This window comes from Dinoponera quadriceps, unplaced genomic scaffold, assembly GCF_001313825.1.
Source record: "Dinoponera quadriceps isolate SergipeBrazil2010 unplaced genomic scaffold, ASM131382v1 scaffold405, whole genome shotgun sequence".
Taxonomy (NCBI): domain Eukaryota; kingdom Metazoa; phylum Arthropoda; class Insecta; order Hymenoptera; family Formicidae; genus Dinoponera; species Dinoponera quadriceps.
In genome coordinates, this window is record NW_014554754.1 from 1,157,593 (window position 1) to 1,178,472 (window position 20,880).

A 20,880-nucleotide genomic window follows, 5' to 3' on the forward strand; every position below is an offset into this window, starting at 1 on the left:
GTGTTCGTTACGGCGAATAATCCGATATTTTAATTGGATCCGTGTGTGACTTTACTCTGCAAATAATCAGCCGGTATTGACGCATAATTTAAACAAATAAAAAAGCACACGCTAAAGGAGAAGGTATAGATTTCGAGTTGCGGATTTGCAAAATGTATAGGAATTTCTCACGAGTATACCCGGTAAAGTCAATATAAAATATTGAAACCCATCTTTTCCCGGGAATCATCCCTCCATCCATCCCGTTCGATACCGCGTATCGTCGAATGACGTGTAGCGCGCGCTTTGCGGTACATTATTTCGTCAAATAAATAAATTCGTCATTGCGATATGTTGCCGATATGTCGACGCTTCATAAGAGCACCGTTCCCGGTACTCTTTTGTATTTTGTAGACACAAAAGGATCCGTATGTTCGTGCACACGTACGCGAAATTCAGTTACATCGTTTCCGGATACGCGCTACAAAGAGGAAATAACGATATTAACGCGACAACCGGACAGATATCTCTTTGCGCCGGCGAGGATGGGAATTTTGTCGTCGTCATCGACGAGAGGACGAGCTGCTAAAAGCGATCGATTTTGCGATCCAGGAATATTCGAGGACGCTCGGCCAGCGAATTCTGCGACGACCGGTAATATTTCGAGCCGCGAGATACCGAAATTGGCTTACTATTCCGCTCATACTGTGCAACTTGGCATAGTTTCTCTCCTTCTTCCTCGCCTGTCTCTCTCTCACTCACTCACACACTTTCTCTTTCTCTCTCTCCCTCCCTCTCTCTTTATCTTTCTCCCTGTCCCTCGGTAGGTTGGACCCGGAATAGATTCCGGTTTCGCGAACGTCAATTGTACACTAGAAATAAGTCGCCGCATCCAAACACGCCCGCGATCAACGAACCGCATTTCTACAGAGGCGTCCCGTCATCTTAAACGTAAGTAAGGAGACGAGATTATATCTCGCGAGCTGTACCGATGCGCGAGGAAACGGCTATATTTACTTAAAGATAGAACATTCTCGTCGAAACGGCCGAAATGGTAGCTGTAAATAAAAAAAAAAGCGCGATTTTTAACTATTAAAGAAATCACTCGAAGAGTTTTTTTACAGCAACCTGTATCACTTAAATCCTACGCGATATCCATTTCATTAAAAAGACATAAAAAGGATGTTTTTTATACAATTATTGTTCGAATCGTAATATACTCCCCGCAATTAATATTATACAAATATCATTATAATTATTCCGAAGTTTATCAGGTGTTCATTATTAAAGCTTTTTAATTTCGTCGTCGGGAATGAAATCTATATTTGCAGGGGCTCTCTTGCCTGCCTAACTTGAGGATATTTTTCGAAACATTTTACGGCTTCCGCCCTCTCGATCAGTTCGTACCGTTCATCTCGTCGGTGTCCCCGATCGCTACCTGGCGCGTCGATCCAGTTGGAGAAGCGCGAAAGGTACGCAGCGTCGAGGGACGGAAGTCAAGAGAGAGAGTCGAAATAAAATCCACGGCTGGCCAATTGGGTCGAGTCATCGTGCCGTAAAAAAAAAAAAGAGAAAAATATGTATAAAAGGGGAAAAACACGCGTCAACTTCCTCTGCCGGGGAGCCGAATCTCATTGTGTGCTTCGCGGTATCCGGGAATGATATAACTGAATTTCACGTGGCGGCTGCGATCTGGGTTATCTCCCGATCGCGACAATTATACACGGTGCGCGGACGTTCGCAATGACCTGGATCACGGTCAGACCGTATTCGAAATAGTTTCGTGAGGAACGTGCGATCAGCGGAATGAAAATCGCGTACGTCGTTCGACGTAACGCGGGAAAGTTACCGAAGCGTGTGAGGGGAATTCGGAATCGCGACAACAACGATAAAAATGAAAACACCCACACGGGCCGTAATACGTGACACGTTCATTAGGTTGTAAGAGAATAATGATAATATTTTAGATGCCACATGAATGCATTTAGATGCGTACGTATCGCATATTTTAGCAGCTTCGGCAAATGAAAAACTAGGTTTTCTTATCTTGCGACTTGGAAAATATTTTAAAAATATATTTAAAATACTGTACTCCACATTCGATCTCATGTTGAGTATGACTCAGTTATTCGGTCACTATGTTATTTTAATATTTACAAGGGTTGTTTTAACATTTACAAATGTTGAATATCGACACAACACAAAATTGTTGTTGAAATAACAAACACAATATGTTAGATTAACACACTGGTATGTCAAAAATTTAACAGCCAAATTTTAACAAGATCCGATTTTAACACAAAATATTTTTTATTGTGTATAACATCATGATTACCAACCCATACTTGGATTTAGGAATCACATAATCATAAATTGAGAAAAATAGAAGGATAATGTTTGATCTTTTATTTTCATATAAATTTTTGGGTAGATTGATGAATGAGATGATTTCATGCCCTTCTATGCTATGTTATTTGGTCTTAATGTGCCTGTCAGAAATCTAAGAAATTGCGATCTTCTCTCCGTTACTTCGCACAAAACTTTATATGGAAGTTATTCAAACCTGTAAATCAGTTTAGCACACTCGCCAACCGATATTCACTTGCAGTCAATGTCCAGATTCGGGTCTGCCACAACGAAAAGTTCAATCGGAACTTGATTTTACTAGTGCTAATTAAATTCCTTCTACATTTTTTTTTCTCCTCTATTTTCCCCTTTTATTTTTTTTGTTTCCTCTATATCAAAGGGGTTACATCCCGTCATCTCTGTATATCAAAAGAGTTACGTCCCGTTAATAAAGAATACGAATATGAATATTTAAATATTACGTACAACAGAAAGATGAGTTTAAGACGAAAAATTTGGCGCGCCGAAACGTACAATGTGTGATAAGAAGAAACGCGGAAGAATATGAAGGATTTATTTCGCGCGAAATAGAAGCAGCGCGGGATTTGCGACACCCTGCGGCCCGCCTCTCGCGGCGTCGCGCCGTTAATGAGCGTAATGAGATGATTTCGAGGCGATGATTTAAATAACTATACGTCACACCCATCCTCGCCGGTGGTATCGTCGTATGTGTTACGTGCCGTGTTGATTTATCACCCGCATGCATTGTGTATACGGGACGACGATAATTCGAAGTCGACCGGCGGCTGTTGTTTCCGATTTATTGCTGTCAGTTTAATCGTTAACGCGGCGAATGACAACTCTCCCCTCGCGCGCATGTGTGCCGTGCGTGCGTGCGCGCGTGTGTACGTGGGAGGCGACGGCAGAGCGAAGTTTAATTAACGAGAAGAACGACGAACTCCCTTCATTGATCGCGCCATCACCGGAGAACCCGGCGGCTGATCCTCCGATTGTGAGTGTGTGTGCGTGCGTGTGGAAGAGTTCCGCGTTTTATTCGCCCTGGGACGAACACGTGCCGACGATCGTGCCGCGGCGCGTTTGTGCGCGGCACACATGTGCAATCGCACACGCGCACTCGTGTTTGTTACGCGTGAATTTTGTCGGATGCGCAATGACAATGCATGCGCGCGCCGCCGCCGTGACGAGCTGTGTGAGTAATTTAACGTGTCATTAAACCACCGGCACCGGAACACGTCAAAAGCAATATTTGCCCGCGACTGCACGTGATGTTACGCCGCGCTGTCCTCGCTGCTCGATTCCGCCCGTTACCTTTTTTTCGTGAGTCTTGCTCGCACGCTACATGCGCCCTAAAAATATTTATCCACGTCGGCGTCATTACGAGCGCATTTCGACGGTCTTTCTTCCAGTTCTCTTCGGCCAACCGATCGACGAATTATTTATGGATAATCCGTCGTCTGCCTTTTCGACGAGTTCATGTGTGTCGTAGGGAAAAAAAACGTAGAAAGTTATATTCGGCCGCGATGATTTCACGTTCGTTGACCGTAAAGTCTCTCAAGTAAGAGTCTAGACATCTCCGACCTTTTACTGATCGGCCTAGTTCCTTATTTGATCAAAAATAGCGGGGCCGAGGATCGTCAAATAAATGGATTCTATCCGTAACTAAATGTTATTGTAAGATGGGAGATAAATAAATAATTAAATAATGGGGGAATTAATGTTTATGAAATTAAGAAATATATTTTTATAAATACACATGTATTATACGTAAGTGTTCCAGATCAACACGGAGGAACTTTGTGAGAGCGTAGAACGGATTGAGGTGAACAAAAAAGTCATTAAGAAGCTTCTATACATGGCCATTTTCAAACATTTACGTGTTATTTGAAAAATGGTAAATGACTTTTTTGTTCGTCTCAATCCGTTCTACGCTCTCACTAAATTTATCCATGTTGATCTCAGACATCTTATATATAATGAGATAAATCACATATATATGTATCTTCAGGAAAATATACCTGAACTCGATATATCGTAGACCCTCTTCGCAAACAGTGACATTATAGTGACAAGCCAGACGTTATTTTTGATCAAAAGGTCGAAGATGCCCTTACAAAAATATTTTATCGTTTTTACTTCTTCATCTAGTTCATTTTTCGTCCGTTTTTAACCCGTTCTGTCATTTTTATGCCCGTTTTCTGCACTCTCAAGCACGCGCTAGTCTATTAAATGAAGGAACACGACGAAGTGCACGCGAGTATGCATGAGTATCTTCGAGAAGATTGCCAGTCTTCAATATTCGTTTTTTTTTCTTCAGGTAATGAGTGAGAACACGTTAATGTGTTCCCCTTTTGCTCAGTTTCGTTTCAACATGGAAAGAAGCTTAAAGAGTCGTGCGATTACTCGTGCTGTCCCAAAATATACAATGTGAGCGCTTGTAAGTGTTAGACGAATATTTTGTACTCGCAGCTAAATGCACGGTTTATTAACGGGGTTAACGAAGTTTATACCTCAAATTTACGCAGCTTTGTTATCGTATGTTCTTATTATTCCAAATTATGTATTACATAATAGAACGTTTAAACCACTCAGATGTACTCGTGCGCAATAAGTACTGTAATCATTCGTTTTTACGGAAAATGGCCCGTTTTCGGCCTAAAAACATACTCAGCCGAATGCACGCTTTTATTACTCAAACCAACCGTTTTCGCAGGCTAAAAACGGCGAAACATTTTTGCCCAGATTCTCACTTGAGAGACTCTGGTCGACCACGGTTAGTCACTCGATTACGTGGCGATTTTTAGAATCGTTTCGCGATTTATCGTCATCGGTCGCTGACAACGATCGGTAAATATTCGCTCGTTCGAGACAAATATAGCGCGTCAATCACATTAGCGTTATGTCACCGTCCGGCGATGCCTTCATCATCGGCGAATCGATATTTCGTCGATAAATCCCGCAGTTTTCCGCAGCGTAAACTGACCGTCAACACGGAGAAACGCGCGAGGATTTTTCAGATCGCTTCATTATGGAATCCCCGATAACGATATCTGATAACACACACACACACACACACCGCTGTGCGCAACGACCGCGAGCTAACCGCGGTCTCTCTCTCTCTCTCTCGCGAGATTATGCACTCCGTACGAGCGGTTTTATCTCACGTGGCTGATCTCGCTAAATTTAACGTAAAAAGTGAAGAAAAAAAAAACGGAAAAATTAGCTCCCCGAGAATATATACGGCAATTTTTGCAATCGTCGCTCCACCTCCCGTCGATTCCAACAATCGACACGCCAACGCGCGATATAAATAGACGCGGACCAACGTCTTTACTCGGTTATTCATTTTTGATTAACGGCTTTAGCCTTTCCGCGTTAATTGCGACGGTATCTAGCGCAACGGAACTGCACTGAACAGCGCTCTCGCCGAAATGGCACTTCCCGAGTCCCGTTTACGTCATTTTCAATATCACGCTATTCCCCGGATAGACAGACCTGCGTGAATTTGGCTCTACCAGTCGATTTGTAAAGGTCGCGTACCTTACGCGCGATTCATACGGCGCTCATATTCATCACGTAAACGACGAGATAAAAGTACGAAATAATACGAAAGAAATAATCAAAATTTGCGGAAAACGGTATGTCGTGTAAAATGTAACGTGAAAATCTCGGGTTGTGAGTTTTAACAAAAATTGGTTGCTGCATCAATGCAATATTTTATATTATTGTACGATGTAAATTTAATGATTAGTTCAATAGAATATGTGTCTTTTTTAGTGGCACTTCCCGAGTCGCGTTTACGTCATTTCAATCTCACGCTGATATTCCCCAAATAGACAGGTGTGCGTAAATTCGGCTTTACCGGTCGATTCATAAAGGTCGCGTCCTTCTTACGGGTGGTTCATATTCATATTTATCACGTAGACTGGCGAGATAAGAATCTGAAGTAATACGAGGAACATTATTAAAATTTATTGGGAACAATATGTCGCGTAATGTAATGTAAAAATTGGAATTTTAGCAGAGCTTTCTTACTGTATCAACACACGACAAAACAGTTTACATTATTACATTATTCGTACATTGTACATTTGTACATTGTTACATTATTCGATGTAAATTCAATGGTCAGTTCGATAGAACACATTTGTATCGTCGATGTAATTAAAAGCAGTATAAGATTTCCGTCGGTTACCTCCCGTCGTGATAATCGTAAAAGTCTATCTGGGTCGTGTCATTTCCTCCAGCTAAATAAGTCCGAAAGATGCACCGTTCTCCGGGGAACACAGTCTCGCTCGATCAATGCTCGCTGACTAAACTATCTTATCGGGGAAGCTCATCAGACCGTCTAACATATATCAATGCTAGAGACTCGTCTCCGATCGATCCCGACGATTACGATCTGTTACGTCGACTGCTCCAATTATCCGTCAGAAACGGGTCTCTCAGAGCGGCGATTCTCCCTCTTCCTCGCGAAATGGAAGCGGCCAAATTTCGCGCGACCGATTTCGCGCGATCGCGTTATCGGCCCGCATCGATCGCGTCGCCTGCCGTGGCGCGAGGGCTGCAATTTCAGGCACTTTCGACGACAATTTCGACGGCACTTCGGCGCGAATCGAGGGAAACGCACTCACTCGCGGCCCGATGGTTCTTCGATCCTACGCGCGTACGTGCGTGCAAAAGTAACCCGAGACCACGCTGTGGGCGTTAGTCTCGCCGATAAGATAAAAATGCCAAATGGGCCGACATTCGTGTGTATAAACGTGTAAGTAGGGACTTGCGGAGGTTCGTCGGATTTTTAGCCGCGTTTCCCTCAACAGTGGCTCGGATCGGTCGAAAGAAGAGCGTTCGACCAAAGATTGAGAGTCGATACGCGTCGACGAACACGATATTATACTTCACTTTGTACGTAACCGGCCATCTTTTATTCATCGATGCACGGCGAGTGTATAACAGCCGCATTACGAGGCAATGGGAAATTATGAATGTTATTAGAGAAAGAGAGGGGGAGGGGCGAAAAGGAAGAAGAACAGTCGATGTAAACGGCGTCTAGTGATTAAATAAGCAAAGTAATTATCTACAAATGACATCTCTAAATGTTTTACTCTCCGATGAGGATGTCTATGTTTCAAATAAGAACTAAATGATTCTTATGTAATTCCTGATAATTTCTCTATGTAACGACGAGGTCAAAAGAAAGAGAGAGCGCGCATTTATCAGTTTGATGATTGGTCCGTCAAAATTGATATGTCATTTAGGTAGGTTGGCCCGCACAGTGCCGGATTTTCAGCGGAAATATTAAGTAGCCCTACGTAAGTTTATTATTTACTGAAAAAAAAAAAGAAACTTTCCTATAACTTCACTTGATTACCTAAGTAATGTTAATTTTGGGCGTGAAGACATATATAATATTACAAACACAGGGATATCATTTATTCGATATTTTTCTTATCAATGTTTCATTTATATGTCAGTTGAGCTAATAAAAGTACGCATATAATAAAACTCGTCATTTTGTTTTAAAAATATTGTTTTAAAAATATAATAGTTATGGGAAATTTACAATTTATACTAGTTTTCCATTAAAATTCTAAATATGATTTGGAAGAAATTAAAAATAGAAGATAAGAATATCACATCTTCGAGGAGCACGCAAAAAGTATCATGTTCAGTCTAGAAGCTTCCGAATGGTCAGTCGTCTTCTAATTGTACAGACGCGCAGATAGCATTTCTATCGATATACTAAATATGTAATATGTTAAGATTGCGATATGTTAAAATTCGAAAGGATTCCTAAGAAAATGGCTTGAGAGGCCAACTACCTGAACCGAGGGGAGGAGACCGAAGTCGCAAAGCACACGCGTGAGGTACGATCGATCGCGTCGTATTATGAATTTGCCGGTGAAACTTTTTCGCCGAGTCCTCCTCGCGAAAGCGATCGACGACGAGATAAACGAGAAGGTGGAGGAGGAAGAGGAGGGACAGAAGAGGACGACACTGAGGATGAGGGAGGCCCATGAAGTAACGCTCGCTCAATCTTCATTATATCGGACCGACGTTAATTCAAGCTGAATTAATGAGAGCACCAAAGCGGTCGTCGGATCCTGAAGTCGAAGGCTGCCATTGTCATAATCGTCGGACGCGGCCCGATGATATCGATCTCTTGACAGCGATGACGCAAGATTATACAACGTCATGTCGCGCCCTTATCGAAGACAATCGGGTGAAAACCGAATTGTGCGCTCTCACCGCTTCGCGCGCAGAGCGAGAAGCAGAAACGCGATTTCGCCGTGATAAACGGACACCTTACACCCGTGCATTATCCCGACGCTACGAATAATTTCGTCGTTCCTCGTCGAGGGCGCGCGCGCGCGCGATCGAATTTAAACGCGACGCGAGCCGCCCGATTAAATCAGAATCGCAAGGTTAGCCCGTTTATACACATCGGGCCGAGATCGCATCGCATTAGGCGCTCGTGAGCAAATTCTTCCGTCGATTAAGTTCTCCGAGCGTTTTCTGCACGAAAATAGTTCCCCCTCTCTCTCTCTCTCCCTCTCTTGGTGAATGCAGACGTCGGGTGTGAAATAACGCTGGATCGTTCAATTCCCAATTACGCCGACGCGAAGCGAAACTTCGAATCTGCATTAATAACCAACGGGGCGAGAGCGATTAGGAGAAAATTGCCAAGTAAAAGATCCTCGTCGTCCTCCTTCCTTCGCCCCGTCTTCCTCCGAAACGTCCTTCGCAACGAGCGCGCGGCCGGTAGTTAAACATTTTATCGCGACTGAAATTACATGAAAGGAGGGAATTAACGAATTATCGCGCGGCTCGTTTAGCCGTAATTATCGTGTGACAGCGTGCGCAACGTTTCTCGCCGATCCACCCGGCGCGGGTGGAGACACGTTCGTCGAGCGCACGTGGCGATGACTATTCTGGAATCACGCTGCAGTGGATAAAGATGCGCGTGTCGCGGATAAAGAATCAAGATACCTTATCGAGCATAGAGATCGGAGCAGGGAGGCGTGCGCGCCTGTGCGGGCCTTCGCACGATCGGCTCGAGAAAAGGCGCGACGTTCCAAAGAGGCGTTACGTGACTCGCGAGTATATCGAACGCCGATATCGACCGGATCCGAGGACTGAAGGAGGCCGTGAAAAGGCAGAGACATAGAGAACGGTTCTTGTTTACAAACAACGATAAAACAACGGCGGATTAAAGCGGCCGAAGCGCGCACGACGACTGTCTTGCCGACGAAAGATGAAGGGAAATCGGACTTCGGGCCTTATCTAATCTTGTTTGGCGCGGAGGACAGGAGGGGATCCCGCTTTAATTCATTGTAGTTCAATTGATGGGAATGCCGCGCGTGTGTCACCAACGAGGCGAAGTGATAAGGTGGTGGCGTAACGAGCTCGCCGGCACCGCCGGTGGACAGTGATATTCGAACGGTCCGTCTGTGCGCAGATTCGCGGCAATGTCAGCGCGCGAGCAAGCGGACTTAACACTACCGTGTGAATGGAAGGTAAGTGGGGAAAAGGAAGGAAAAAAAGACGCGGAAGGTGTGAGAGCGCACGAGCGGACCATTCTGGAAAGACGTCATTTCGCCCAGTGATTTATACGTATTTCGCTATCTATCTATCCATCTATCTATTTCGTTTCGTTGAAATTTCCGCGCGTGTTCGACAATCGACGAGGGGGATTAACGATGGCCGTGAGAGAGGAAATCGATGAGAGAGATCCGACATGTGCGACGAGTGTGATCCGCGGATCAAATTCTCGACCGCTCGCGAGAGGGACTCCCGTCCGCTCTTCTGTCCGCGATTTTCTGCCCGCGGAAGCGCCGGCTGAAAACGTTAAAACGCGAGCGTGACTTGACCAATCGACTAAACTTCTCGCGCGGAGCGCGACGTTAATATTTAAATATCACAAGCTCGGATATGCAATTTAGCCGATGGAAGCGCGACTTCAATGCAATAGAGTACAGCCTCCCCGCGGGGGAGAGGTGTAAAAGTCCGCGGCATTATTTACGCTTTCAATTCGTGCCGCTGCAGCTTCGAGAGACGTTCCCCGGAGGATTGAAAAACGACGCGCGACCTCTACGTAGGTACGACACCTGGGTTTCTTTCTCCTCCCTACGCGCGAGTAAATTACCGTTGCGCGACAACGTTCGCTGTAAATTCACCGCAAAGATAGCACACACACACACACAGATACATCGAACTAGTGTTTTTTTTTTTATTAACCATCTCCGAGCGGCAACCAGGATCGTTTGTGTCCCGGCCATCATGCTGCGTCGAAATAAAATAATTAAAATGAAATATATTGTCGACAAAACAGCTATGTGGTTCTCAAGTAGAAAGGTAAAGGAAGTTACGGTAATTTTGGAAATTTTTCCGAGCATTTCAAGAGGAGGAAAATGAAGGAGGACACGTGACCCTCGTTGCCACTCCGAAGATAGTGAAAATACATCGGCATTCGGAAGGTTAAGTAATAGTAGTTCTGTTTGGTTTTGCCGAAGAAGAATTTATTTATGAGCCGGTAAGAGAGACTAAGCACAGATGTTTCCATACCACCTTGAATATCAATATAGTTAATATTGGTGTTATTTATAGGAAGATGTTTATGTTTAATCACATGGGAGAAATGTGGAATCAATAGAGTTTCCAACAGCGGCATAATTGGAATAAATCTATCCGACGGTAAATATCATAAAAACTACTATATTGTGTATTACGTCAATAATTAAGGTATTAGTTTCAATAATATCGCTGCTGAATCAAGATGGTTTACTTACTTAATCAAAATATCAATATCAAATTACAGGGACGGGTTAACGAGGAACATCTAGGTAAATGCTACTCTGGGAATTAAAAGATCAGTTTTAGTGTGAAAGGTGACTTTTCCGCGTACGATTGCCGATTGAAAGTAACGAACGTGCGTCTAGTACACGATTAACATGTAACATGCATCTCTCTCTCTCTCTCTCTCTTCCCACAAATAATATTAATATTATATAACTATATTAATATATTCAATTGAGACACTAGGACATTCGCGTTTAGATTCTTATTTACCTATAAATATATTCTTTTTATCTTTCTTTCATACCTATAGTCAGTTTCGAACAGGGAAATAGTTTCTTCGTTAAATCAGTCTGAAATTATCGCGTATGAAATCTCGCTTTCTTTTGTGAAAAAAGTGCACCCCGGCTCCGGCGAAAAGGAAGCAGCGCAGCAGCACGCCCACGGAGGAAAAATGCCGGCGAAAATTCCAGATGAGACGAGAGGAACGTGATTATACGCGGTGTACCGTGGCGGCGAACTGAAACTTTTCAGTTATACGTGTTACGTGCCGTCGCTCCGGCCGGTCTGGAGAAGGTGAACTTTATCGCGGTTCGAAGATAGAGCCGCGAAAGCATATTGCAACACGCGGCGAATCCGTCGCTCACCTTTTCACGAGCAGGCAGGACGATGCCTTCGGCGTCGGGCGAATGGGTGTGGGCTCTTCGACGAGCGAGAGTCCTCGAGGACGAGCCATCGTCCTGGGAACCGGCATGCCAGATTTTCCAGAACATTTCGCATCCCGCGAGCGACGCGCGTGAACATAAAATTCGTGAGTGTACGTGTATGTGTGCGGGTGTGTGGATATCCGTGGCGACGACGACACAAATGTGCGACCGATGTATTTCGTCGCGTTTGTGGACGCGCGACAGCCCGGCTGGTACAATTGTCGTGAGATTTTGATACGCATGGAATCACGGATGAACGTTGTCCTCTTGTGAATTTGACTAGATGTGAGTAAGGATTGCGCAAGTGGCAGGTAGAAGGAAAAAGAGAGAAAGTGAGAGAAAGCGCGTTGTCTCTTACGCTTCTTCTTAAATCTGAGACAGATTAAGCATGACTGAATGAAAAAAACCCGTAAAGTAAACACGATATTGAGTCGGACACGCATTATTACGTACATGTCGAAGAAATGAAAATTGAACGGAAAGATATCCGTGTACATAAATGGGGATAAAAGTAAAAATAAAGCAAGCGAAGCAAGACACCTCAGCAATTTGCAACAGGCGAACCTAAGACCCGTATTTTGAATTTTCTTTTATTGATACAAGTGCCCAGAATGTGTACAGAGGAAACAAGATTTGTCGGAACAGCAAATTGTTTGTTAATGTGGTGACAGCAAAAAGATGTGTTGCGCGGAAGAAAGTAATTTTGCTGCCGCAGCGAAACGTTGTTGCGACAGCAACAAAATTTAGTTGGCATAACCAAATTATTTTGCTGTACGTATATCCAGCAAATAGCAATTAGTACTCTTAACAAATCTTTCAGCCGTCCAAACCAATTTTTTTTGCTGTCGTTATATTAACAATTTGCTGTTTTAACGAAACTTGATTTTTCCGTGTGGCTTTTCAAGCCAATTAGGTAGTTTCTAAACCACTTTTAGAGGCATTTTATCAATAAAAGAGAATCCAGAATATGGGCATAATGGTCAGTAACAAAAAAATTGCAACCTTTTTCCCGATGAGTTTCGCAATGTATCTCGTATCCAATAGGAAAATATATCTCTCCTGAGAATTACGGGAACAAATGATGTTGCTGTTGTAATGAAACCATCGTTGCTAATGAATATTCGTTGCGACAGCGATAAAATTTAGTTGGTACAACCAAATTAGCGAATTATTCGTAATCAAAGTAGAAACAGTTTGTCACTAGAATAGAAAGATAATGTCGAGTGAATTTATTCTTAGGACACGTTAATTAGTCGTTCGAACAAAATAGCGTTTTCCTACATTCACTAATTTTTCCCCACAGCAAAACCATTTGTAGATTCAGCAAAATAATCCAGCGAATGACAATTGATACCCTTGACAAATCGTTCCGCTGTCCACATAATAACTGATAAATTTTGCTGCGGCGGCATAAAATTTGCTGCAAATTATTTTTCTCCGTGGTGCTGAAAAACAAATTCTCCTATTGGACACGTGACGCGTTCCGAAACTTATAAACAAAAGTGTCGCCGCCTTTTTGTGACTGACTATACACGATTAGTTCCAGCCATAGGTGAGTCAAAAATATCAGGCGTAAATAAGCGATCAGCGGTGGCAGCCGGAAATAAACCAGGAAGAAAGAACACGACATAATAATATAGATTAGGATTCCCCTTCTCTCTCTCTCTCTCTCTCCTTTAGGGAGAAAGAAACGGGAAGAGAGACCATCGGGGCGCCGGTGATCAAGCCGGAGCGAGCATTTATCCGCGTATCACGCGATCCGCGCGAGATCCGGCGCGAATTTAACGGAGAAGACATATTCGCGGAATGGGAAACGGTCGTGAAGAATGGTAATGAGATTATAGGTCGACCGTGCCGTATCGTAACTCAGTAACGTTAGACGGCGATGTGCGCCGCACGTGGAGCAAGAAAGAAAGAAAGAAAGAAAGAAAGAGAAAGAAAGAAGGGAAAAGAAAGACCGGCACATATGAGAGGAGCGGCTGGAGGAGGGAGCCCGCTGCAAAGGTGAAGATGATATTTGCCTGAATATATATATATATATATATAGTTAACGGGAGCAACGAGCGAGCGAGCGAGCGATGCGCGAATACCGTATATAATTTGAACGTAACGGATATGCGCGCACGACGGCACACGCCAACGGGAAACTGTAACGAAGGCGTCAAGTCTCGCTCAAGCATCAGGCGGGTATGTGGCGGCTATCATGCGCGTTGTCTATTCAGATGCAAATCAATGCTCGCAGGTCGCATCGATTGCGCGAGGGCGTGCGGTCCCCCCGTACGCGCGATGCGCTGAATAGCGCCGCGCGACGTAATTAGTCTAATGGATCGGCGGATTTCGGGCGAACTTCTTCGGGAGTGTGGGACTCTCGACGTCGCGAGGATCTCTCTCTCTCTCTCTCTCTTTCTCGTCGAGCCGTCGGGTTATCGCAGAGGAATTTCCGGTGCCACGTGAATCTCACGAGAAGCCGGGAGGCCTTAATTAAATCGCTGAAAAACAGCCGGTTCTCCAGATATCTGTTAATTCGGAACGAGGAGGATCTTCTCTCAGCTTCTCAGCTTCGTGAATATAATCGGCGAGACTCTCTTCGTGTATCTTGGGACGTTATGATTTAGTCGAGCCGCGCGGGTGTGTGTGTGTGTGCGCGCCACTTGTTAATTTCGCTAAAGAAGATCGTTGACGCCGAGTGCTCGGAAGCTTGCGCAGGAACACGGCAAAGTAACGCGATTTATCGCAGGTGGTGATTATAATGTTGCGCAATTATGAAATATCCGCTCGCACGCCGGAAATAAAGAAGGTTGAGCAAGCTTATCGAATCCCGTCGGTGCTCGCGTGGATAACGTATCGCGCGCGTGCGAACGTTCACGCGAGGCATGTGTACGAAGGACTGCGCGTTATCGTCGTACGCTTTATTGCAGCGGCAACGAAGATTTCGCCGATTCAAGAAACTCGCATCTTCTTCTTCACTCAACGCCGCGTCGGTTCATTCGCGCGATTAACCGTGCTTTATCTTCGCCGACGCAGCGCATATCTCCAAGTTCCGTAAAAATTTACGGCCTGAAAATATAATTATCGACACCCGGATATGTGTTGAATTAAGTCAGATGAAATTCCACATCTGCGATGATTACGGGTGTTGTAATACTACTGATGTATAATACTGGTATTGATATTTTTCTCTCAATATCAGGTATTTTTGTATTGTACTTTCGTATCGATATTAGTACTATCTTGTTTTGGTATCTTATCGATATATTTTTTCTTAACTTTTTACTCAGCCGATCTTCAAGATATTAGATATTTTTGTCTTATGAAAAATTATGTTATTAAAAGCATCCGGACATTTTTACACGAGGAGCTAATCATGAGTGTCCTTTTGTGCGTACATTGTTTCATTTCCGTGTACAATGCAATAACTTTTTCTCGCTTCTGACACCGACAAACAAGGGGCGATGACAGCGAGGATACAGAAGTCTTAACATATCCTTTTTAAAGTTTCTAAATTACAAACCGGAGGTAATCTAATGCGGAAACTGTAGAAATATCTTTATACCATAATAGATTATTATACGTAGAAGTATGGAACTCTTAAAAGTATCTTGCAAGATAAATACCTCCCAGGTTTTTATATTTCCTCCACTTTTCAGTTTCTTTAAGTTTTGATAAAGTTTGATAGTATCGGTATTGGTATTTTTTCTTGTGATACTAATATCATTAATTGTACCGATACTTTCGATTAGATATCCGTTTCAATATTATTATCGATATTTTAATGATATCATATTCCTAGCAGCGGTAATTAGTAACGACAAGAAGAGCAATAATGACAAATAACAAGAACAATGTGTATCTAATCTAAAAGTAAAACATGATGTTATGATGTGTGACACATGTGACGAAAAATAAGAACAATCATGAAATGCACGAGAAATATGTTGTGTGTACGTATTATTTTCTCTCTATGCACAGAAAGAAAGATTTCTTTGAATTTAATAGAATTTCTTTAACTGAAACTTGTCAACAAATTTGTCTTTTGGAATAGAACATACAAACGAATGTTAGATTCAATAAACGGGATTCCTTGGTTTCTCAGACAATAAATACCTTTCTTTATGTCAAAAAACACATTTCCTTTGTATATTCGTCTAAACGTTACAATGATGGTCACAAGCAATTTCTTTTTATTGAAAATGAAATATTTCCCCCTTCAAATTATATTGTTTTTCCTATCAAGCAACACGTTTATTTCATCGAAATAACAACATTTTCATTCCAACAAAATGATATTTGATACTAAAATATGTTATTTATATTAAACAAGGTCCAAGACAAACAAACACATATACCAAATAAGAACCTTTTTCACCGTGTATAGAATTTTTCCACGGAGTTCCAAGTGGAACTCCGCAACTTTGTTGGACGCGCTTTAATCGTAAACTCCCGGTCCGCTTGAAACTTCTTCCTTATCTCATCAATTCTCGTTACAGCCGAATGTCGCGGCGGTGGACCGTAGTGGCGCATGGCTAGATAAAAGTTTCGCCCAGCAGGAACCGGGCGGCATGGGTCTGCCGCGTTTCTCCCTGAAGAGATACTTTTTCTACGTGCTATGTCTGACGGGTACGCTGTTGGTTCTACTGAACCTGCTGCAGGACGAGATATGGCACAGCATGCGACCGCATCCCAGCCAGCCGCAGTCCGTTCGAACTGCCGGCGATGGGCCGAAGGTACGTGCACCCTTTAATTGTTAATTAACCCGACTAAATAATAACGAGCGGTTACCATCTGACCGCGCGTTTCCACGAAAGATGCGAAACACTCCGGTGCGAGTCACCACGAGTCCGCTCGTCTATTCGCGCCTGCGGTCATTTCCGCTGCACCGGATGTTGCAATTGCCGAGCAACACCCGAGTCGAAATTTTGCCTCCGCATTAAGCCTGCGAATACCGTCGATGATACTTGAAGGTCGACGTACACGGGGAAAATATTGTAGTAAAAATTACTACACAAATTTGTAATGCTGGTTATATCGAAATTATTGTGCGTTGTGATCTTTAATGATGTGATACACGGAAGAAAATTAGTCTTACAAATCAATGATCGATATTCTCACATATAAGCAAGAATATTATGATCATGATCCTCTTGGAGAATTTTTAGTCTTTTGATTTGATTGAATCTGTATTGATGCAAGTATTACTTGGATTCAATTCGAGAGTAAAAATCTTGTAAGAATATTATTATATTGTTGTTTATATATGAGAATATTTATCATTGATTTATAGGACTATTTTTGTCTGTGTATATATGACACACGTTACTAAAGATTACAACACCTGTTATAATTTTAATGATAATTCCGCTATGGTTGATCGTTGCAAAATTTTACGGCAATTTTCACTATATTTTCTTCGTGTAGTATATTTTCTCAAATTCGATTTACGACCTTACAAATAATTATCAGTTCTATATTATATAAAAATTTATCAGGTAAAGAGATTAACTAGAATTTACTTAAGATTAACTCCTTAGTAGCTTAATTAGTATTTTTTAATTTAACATTTATCAGATAAAGTTCCGTATCAATGGAGAATCTCGAGATACGATGCAAATGTACAAGCTGTTATCCTATCACGATGCTACACACGGTTGTACTAATCGCCACTTTTTACTCCACGTTAAGGCACTTGTTCGAGAATTACATCTAACGTTCGATTATATTCTATATTCTACCTGCGTAAAATCTCCAAGAGCAACGTATGAAACTCCTAACGTTAGAAATCAATGCGAATTCGCGGCATGCGCTATATTATAAAACAGCTCTTTGTGAGCGTTGGATTGAACGTTCACCATTACACGTTGACGCCCACCGACGCGCAGCCAAGCCCGATGACGTCCATCAGGTTCACCAGGTCCATCTTGCATCGTCGTCCCACGTTGCTTGCACACACTTTACACTTCTCACGGGACGCGGTCGATATTTACATTTAGCCGGCGATATTTCTATTTACTAACGAGCACTCCGACGGTATTAACGAAACATTTTTATTTGCCCCGACGCGAAAAATATACGTCGAATTTCGGCCGGCGGAAATTAAAAGCGAAATTTGCGAATTTATTTAACGGTGGTTTATCGCGGTAGAGTCCACGTATGAATTAAAAGTCCGCAGCGATCGCAAAATTCAAAAATCCACACGACCGAGATAACCTCAAGCCCGGCGTGCGCATTTATTGCGCAATATTTACTATTCGCGTATAAAGTCCAGTATTTCGCGAAACAGCCGTCGATCCCGTAAATACGAAAAATCGCGATCTGTAAGTCGCCGCCGTCGGCGACTCTGCGATGACGTTTTGACGCCGACGTGGCGCTGATCGCGCGTAAAAGATTCGATTAAGAAAGATATCAATCGGAATCACCGAGGACTTGCGGCGCGACCAACATATAAAAAAATCGCTGATCGCGGAGGCCGATCGCGAGATCCATCGACGCGGTGCGAAATAATCGTAAACGGCGTGAGATTCTCACGCACGACAGCTTCGTGAATTTGTCGAGGCTCACTTCCTCGGTATCTCGGCGAAGTGAATTTCGCGGAATCCGTCGTCGTGCGGGAAACGTAATCGCGGCGTGTATAAATACGCGTGTGAAACCGAAATTGATAATAATTGATAACCGGAGCGATCGCGAAATTGAAAAATCCACGCGAGCGAGGCAGCCTCTAGCTCAACGTGGCGCAAGTTTTGCGCGCGTCATGTACTATTCGAAATAATCAACGGATCGTACTGAATACATAATACTGGGAAATAATTTTATCGTTTATATCGGAGATACATAAAAGTGAAACCAGACGGAGTATCACATTCACATATCCGCGAAAATATCATTGCCGAAGAATTCGAAAAATCGAGAGAAAATTACTCGGCTTTTCAAATCTGTTACACGTAACGTTTGATAAAGTGATTCTCTCATTATTTCAAGCAATATATTTTGTTTGACATCACGCATACATGTAGAATCCGATATGCAAAAATCTACGAGCAATTCGCATTGATTATCACGATATCTCTTATCGGAATCTCACATCACCTTGTGAACCCGTCACCTAAAATTTCTTTTCGCTTCTCACTCACCGAAACGACTTGCAGCCAGGGCCGGCCACGTTCCGCTTCGGATCTGGATCAAAGAATAAATTCGCCGATTAGATTTACGAATTCGACTTCACGAACGAGCGAGTGAGAGTAGATTACCATCCGCGATCGTAATTTAAGTTATAACCGGCAATTGTGCCTCGGCGTGAGATCGCAAGATGTTAAACGAAGAGAGGAACACAAAGAGGAAACTTATATAACTTTACCTTCGAGCCGACCCTGCTCGAGCCGGATCTTTCGGTTCGGCATGCGCGTCCGCCGGAAATGCAGCTACCTCCGCGATGTGACCGCAAGATCTTCCTTTGGTCTGCAAAAAAATAGAATTTCCCTGATTAATAAGTAGCGATAAAAAGTTTCCCGGCGAAACGAGGACACGAAAGTATTCGAGATACGGAGGTATCAAGAATGTTAGATGCGACTGTCTGTGTGTATTTCTATCTTAAATATAATAAAAAGGAAACGTGGTGGTTGCCTTTTAAGTACTCTTTAAATACTCCGACAGCTCACGATGTGACTCCTCAGTATTATAATCGCACTGGCGTAGCATCGCGATCTGTCTCACGCGCGCTTCGATCAATTTAAAATAATCGGGAATACCGCGTGACGTCATCCGATGTGCTCGCTCGTGCGTCAACACTGTTATGATCTCGTGTACGAAAGCTACCTGTGTGTGTGTTGTTGTTCCGAAGGTCGAGGGACCTTCGGAAGGACAGCACGCTTGAGTACGTGGAAACACCGTTACACGGAAAAAAACGGAAAGCAAACGGCTCTAGTGACGTCAAATAAAAAATGGATAAATCGATACACAAATTTCAGTGGACCATTTTTAACACGAAAATTTTCACCGTGTATTGATCGCACTATAATATTCATAGTGTTATTAACATAGTATTATTGACTGTTACACGGCTCGTAATAATTATTTCACGTATTTTAAGTTATATTAAAATATTTTACGACATATTATAACCTTTAATTATTTAATACGCCTTCCGTTGATATTTATCACGTTTGTGTGTATAATATATTACTAATTATATATATATATATATATATATATATTAGGATCATGAGATATCGCACATTAATGAGATCGCAAAGAATTAAATAAAGAGGCGTTAACAATGAATTGAATAAACGGGGAATTTATTAATTTATCTTCGAAACACGCCCGACCGGATGAGAATTTTTCGATGCATGGGAAAAACACGACTCGTGAAATTGATTTTCTGTTATCTGCGACAATGAACCGTGCGACGGTAAATCGCGAAATAAATAACGTCCACATTGCGCGCATATTTATATTTCCCGTTTTAAGTCAAAACGTGTACATCTGATATATTAAATATCGAAAAATAATACTGATCACGTACGTTATATCGCTTCGTAAATATGTTGGCTCCTCCTTCGGGAATTAATATATTTAATTTAATATTTTTTAGCAACGTTAATTACGTAACGTATTATAATTCAAACCGTCTGACTCTCGACAGACATTTCAGTGTCGTAACTGAAATTCAAAATAAAAAAGCTCACAAGCTGCAAAGATGTGCACGGAATAATTACTCGTTCGCGTAACCGATTTTCTGTTATTCGGAGGTCGGACGAACATTCGATTGTAAAACCGTGTCTATTTTCGTACCTGTGTCTCATTTTAAATGTTAATTTTCAACGTCACTTATCTATTTAGTACATTTCGTGCAAGTTAAACGGTTTAAACGGTGAATTTTCTTCATTGTAATAACATTAGTAGTTACAAGTTACAGGGTTGTACCTCGAGATTCCCCATTAGCATCAAAGGTCGACATTTTTTGCAGATTTTGTAGGCTTTTTTACGTAAAAACGAAAATTTCGACTCGGTCAGGTCGATATTACATGGGAGGGGGGGGGGG

The 20,880-nt window shown here is 42.6% G+C and overlaps 2 protein-coding genes across 10 annotated transcripts in view; one reads left to right on the plus strand and one right to left on the minus strand.

Annotated features, from left to right (window-relative positions):
* Positions 1 to 17,776, minus strand: part of LOC106741310 — a 38,303-nt gene extending 20,527 nt beyond the window's left edge. The window contains exon 1 of the mRNA XM_014613132.1: positions 17,693 to 17,776. The gene's annotated coding sequence lies outside the window, so the exon portion shown is untranslated. The remainder of the gene's footprint in view (positions 1 to 17,692) is intronic.
* Positions 1 to 20,880, plus strand: part of LOC106741312 (glycoprotein 3-alpha-L-fucosyltransferase A) — a 42,352-nt gene that overhangs the window by 7,805 nt on the left and 13,667 nt on the right. For 2 of the 9 annotated variants that reach the window (XM_014613138.1, XM_014613146.1), the window contains exons 1-2: positions 9,351 to 9,860; positions 16,334 to 16,570. In XM_014613138.1, the coding sequence (XP_014468624.1) occupies positions 9,813 to 9,860; positions 16,334 to 16,570 (285 nt within the window). In that variant the 5' untranslated portion in view covers positions 9,351 to 9,812. Of the gene's footprint in view, positions 1 to 9,350; positions 11,038 to 11,161; positions 11,187 to 11,537; positions 15,363 to 15,636; positions 15,788 to 16,333; positions 16,571 to 20,880 lie in introns of those variants that run through there. The other 7 variants (XM_014613144.1, XM_014613143.1, XM_014613141.1 and 4 more) reach the window with 7 other exon arrangements.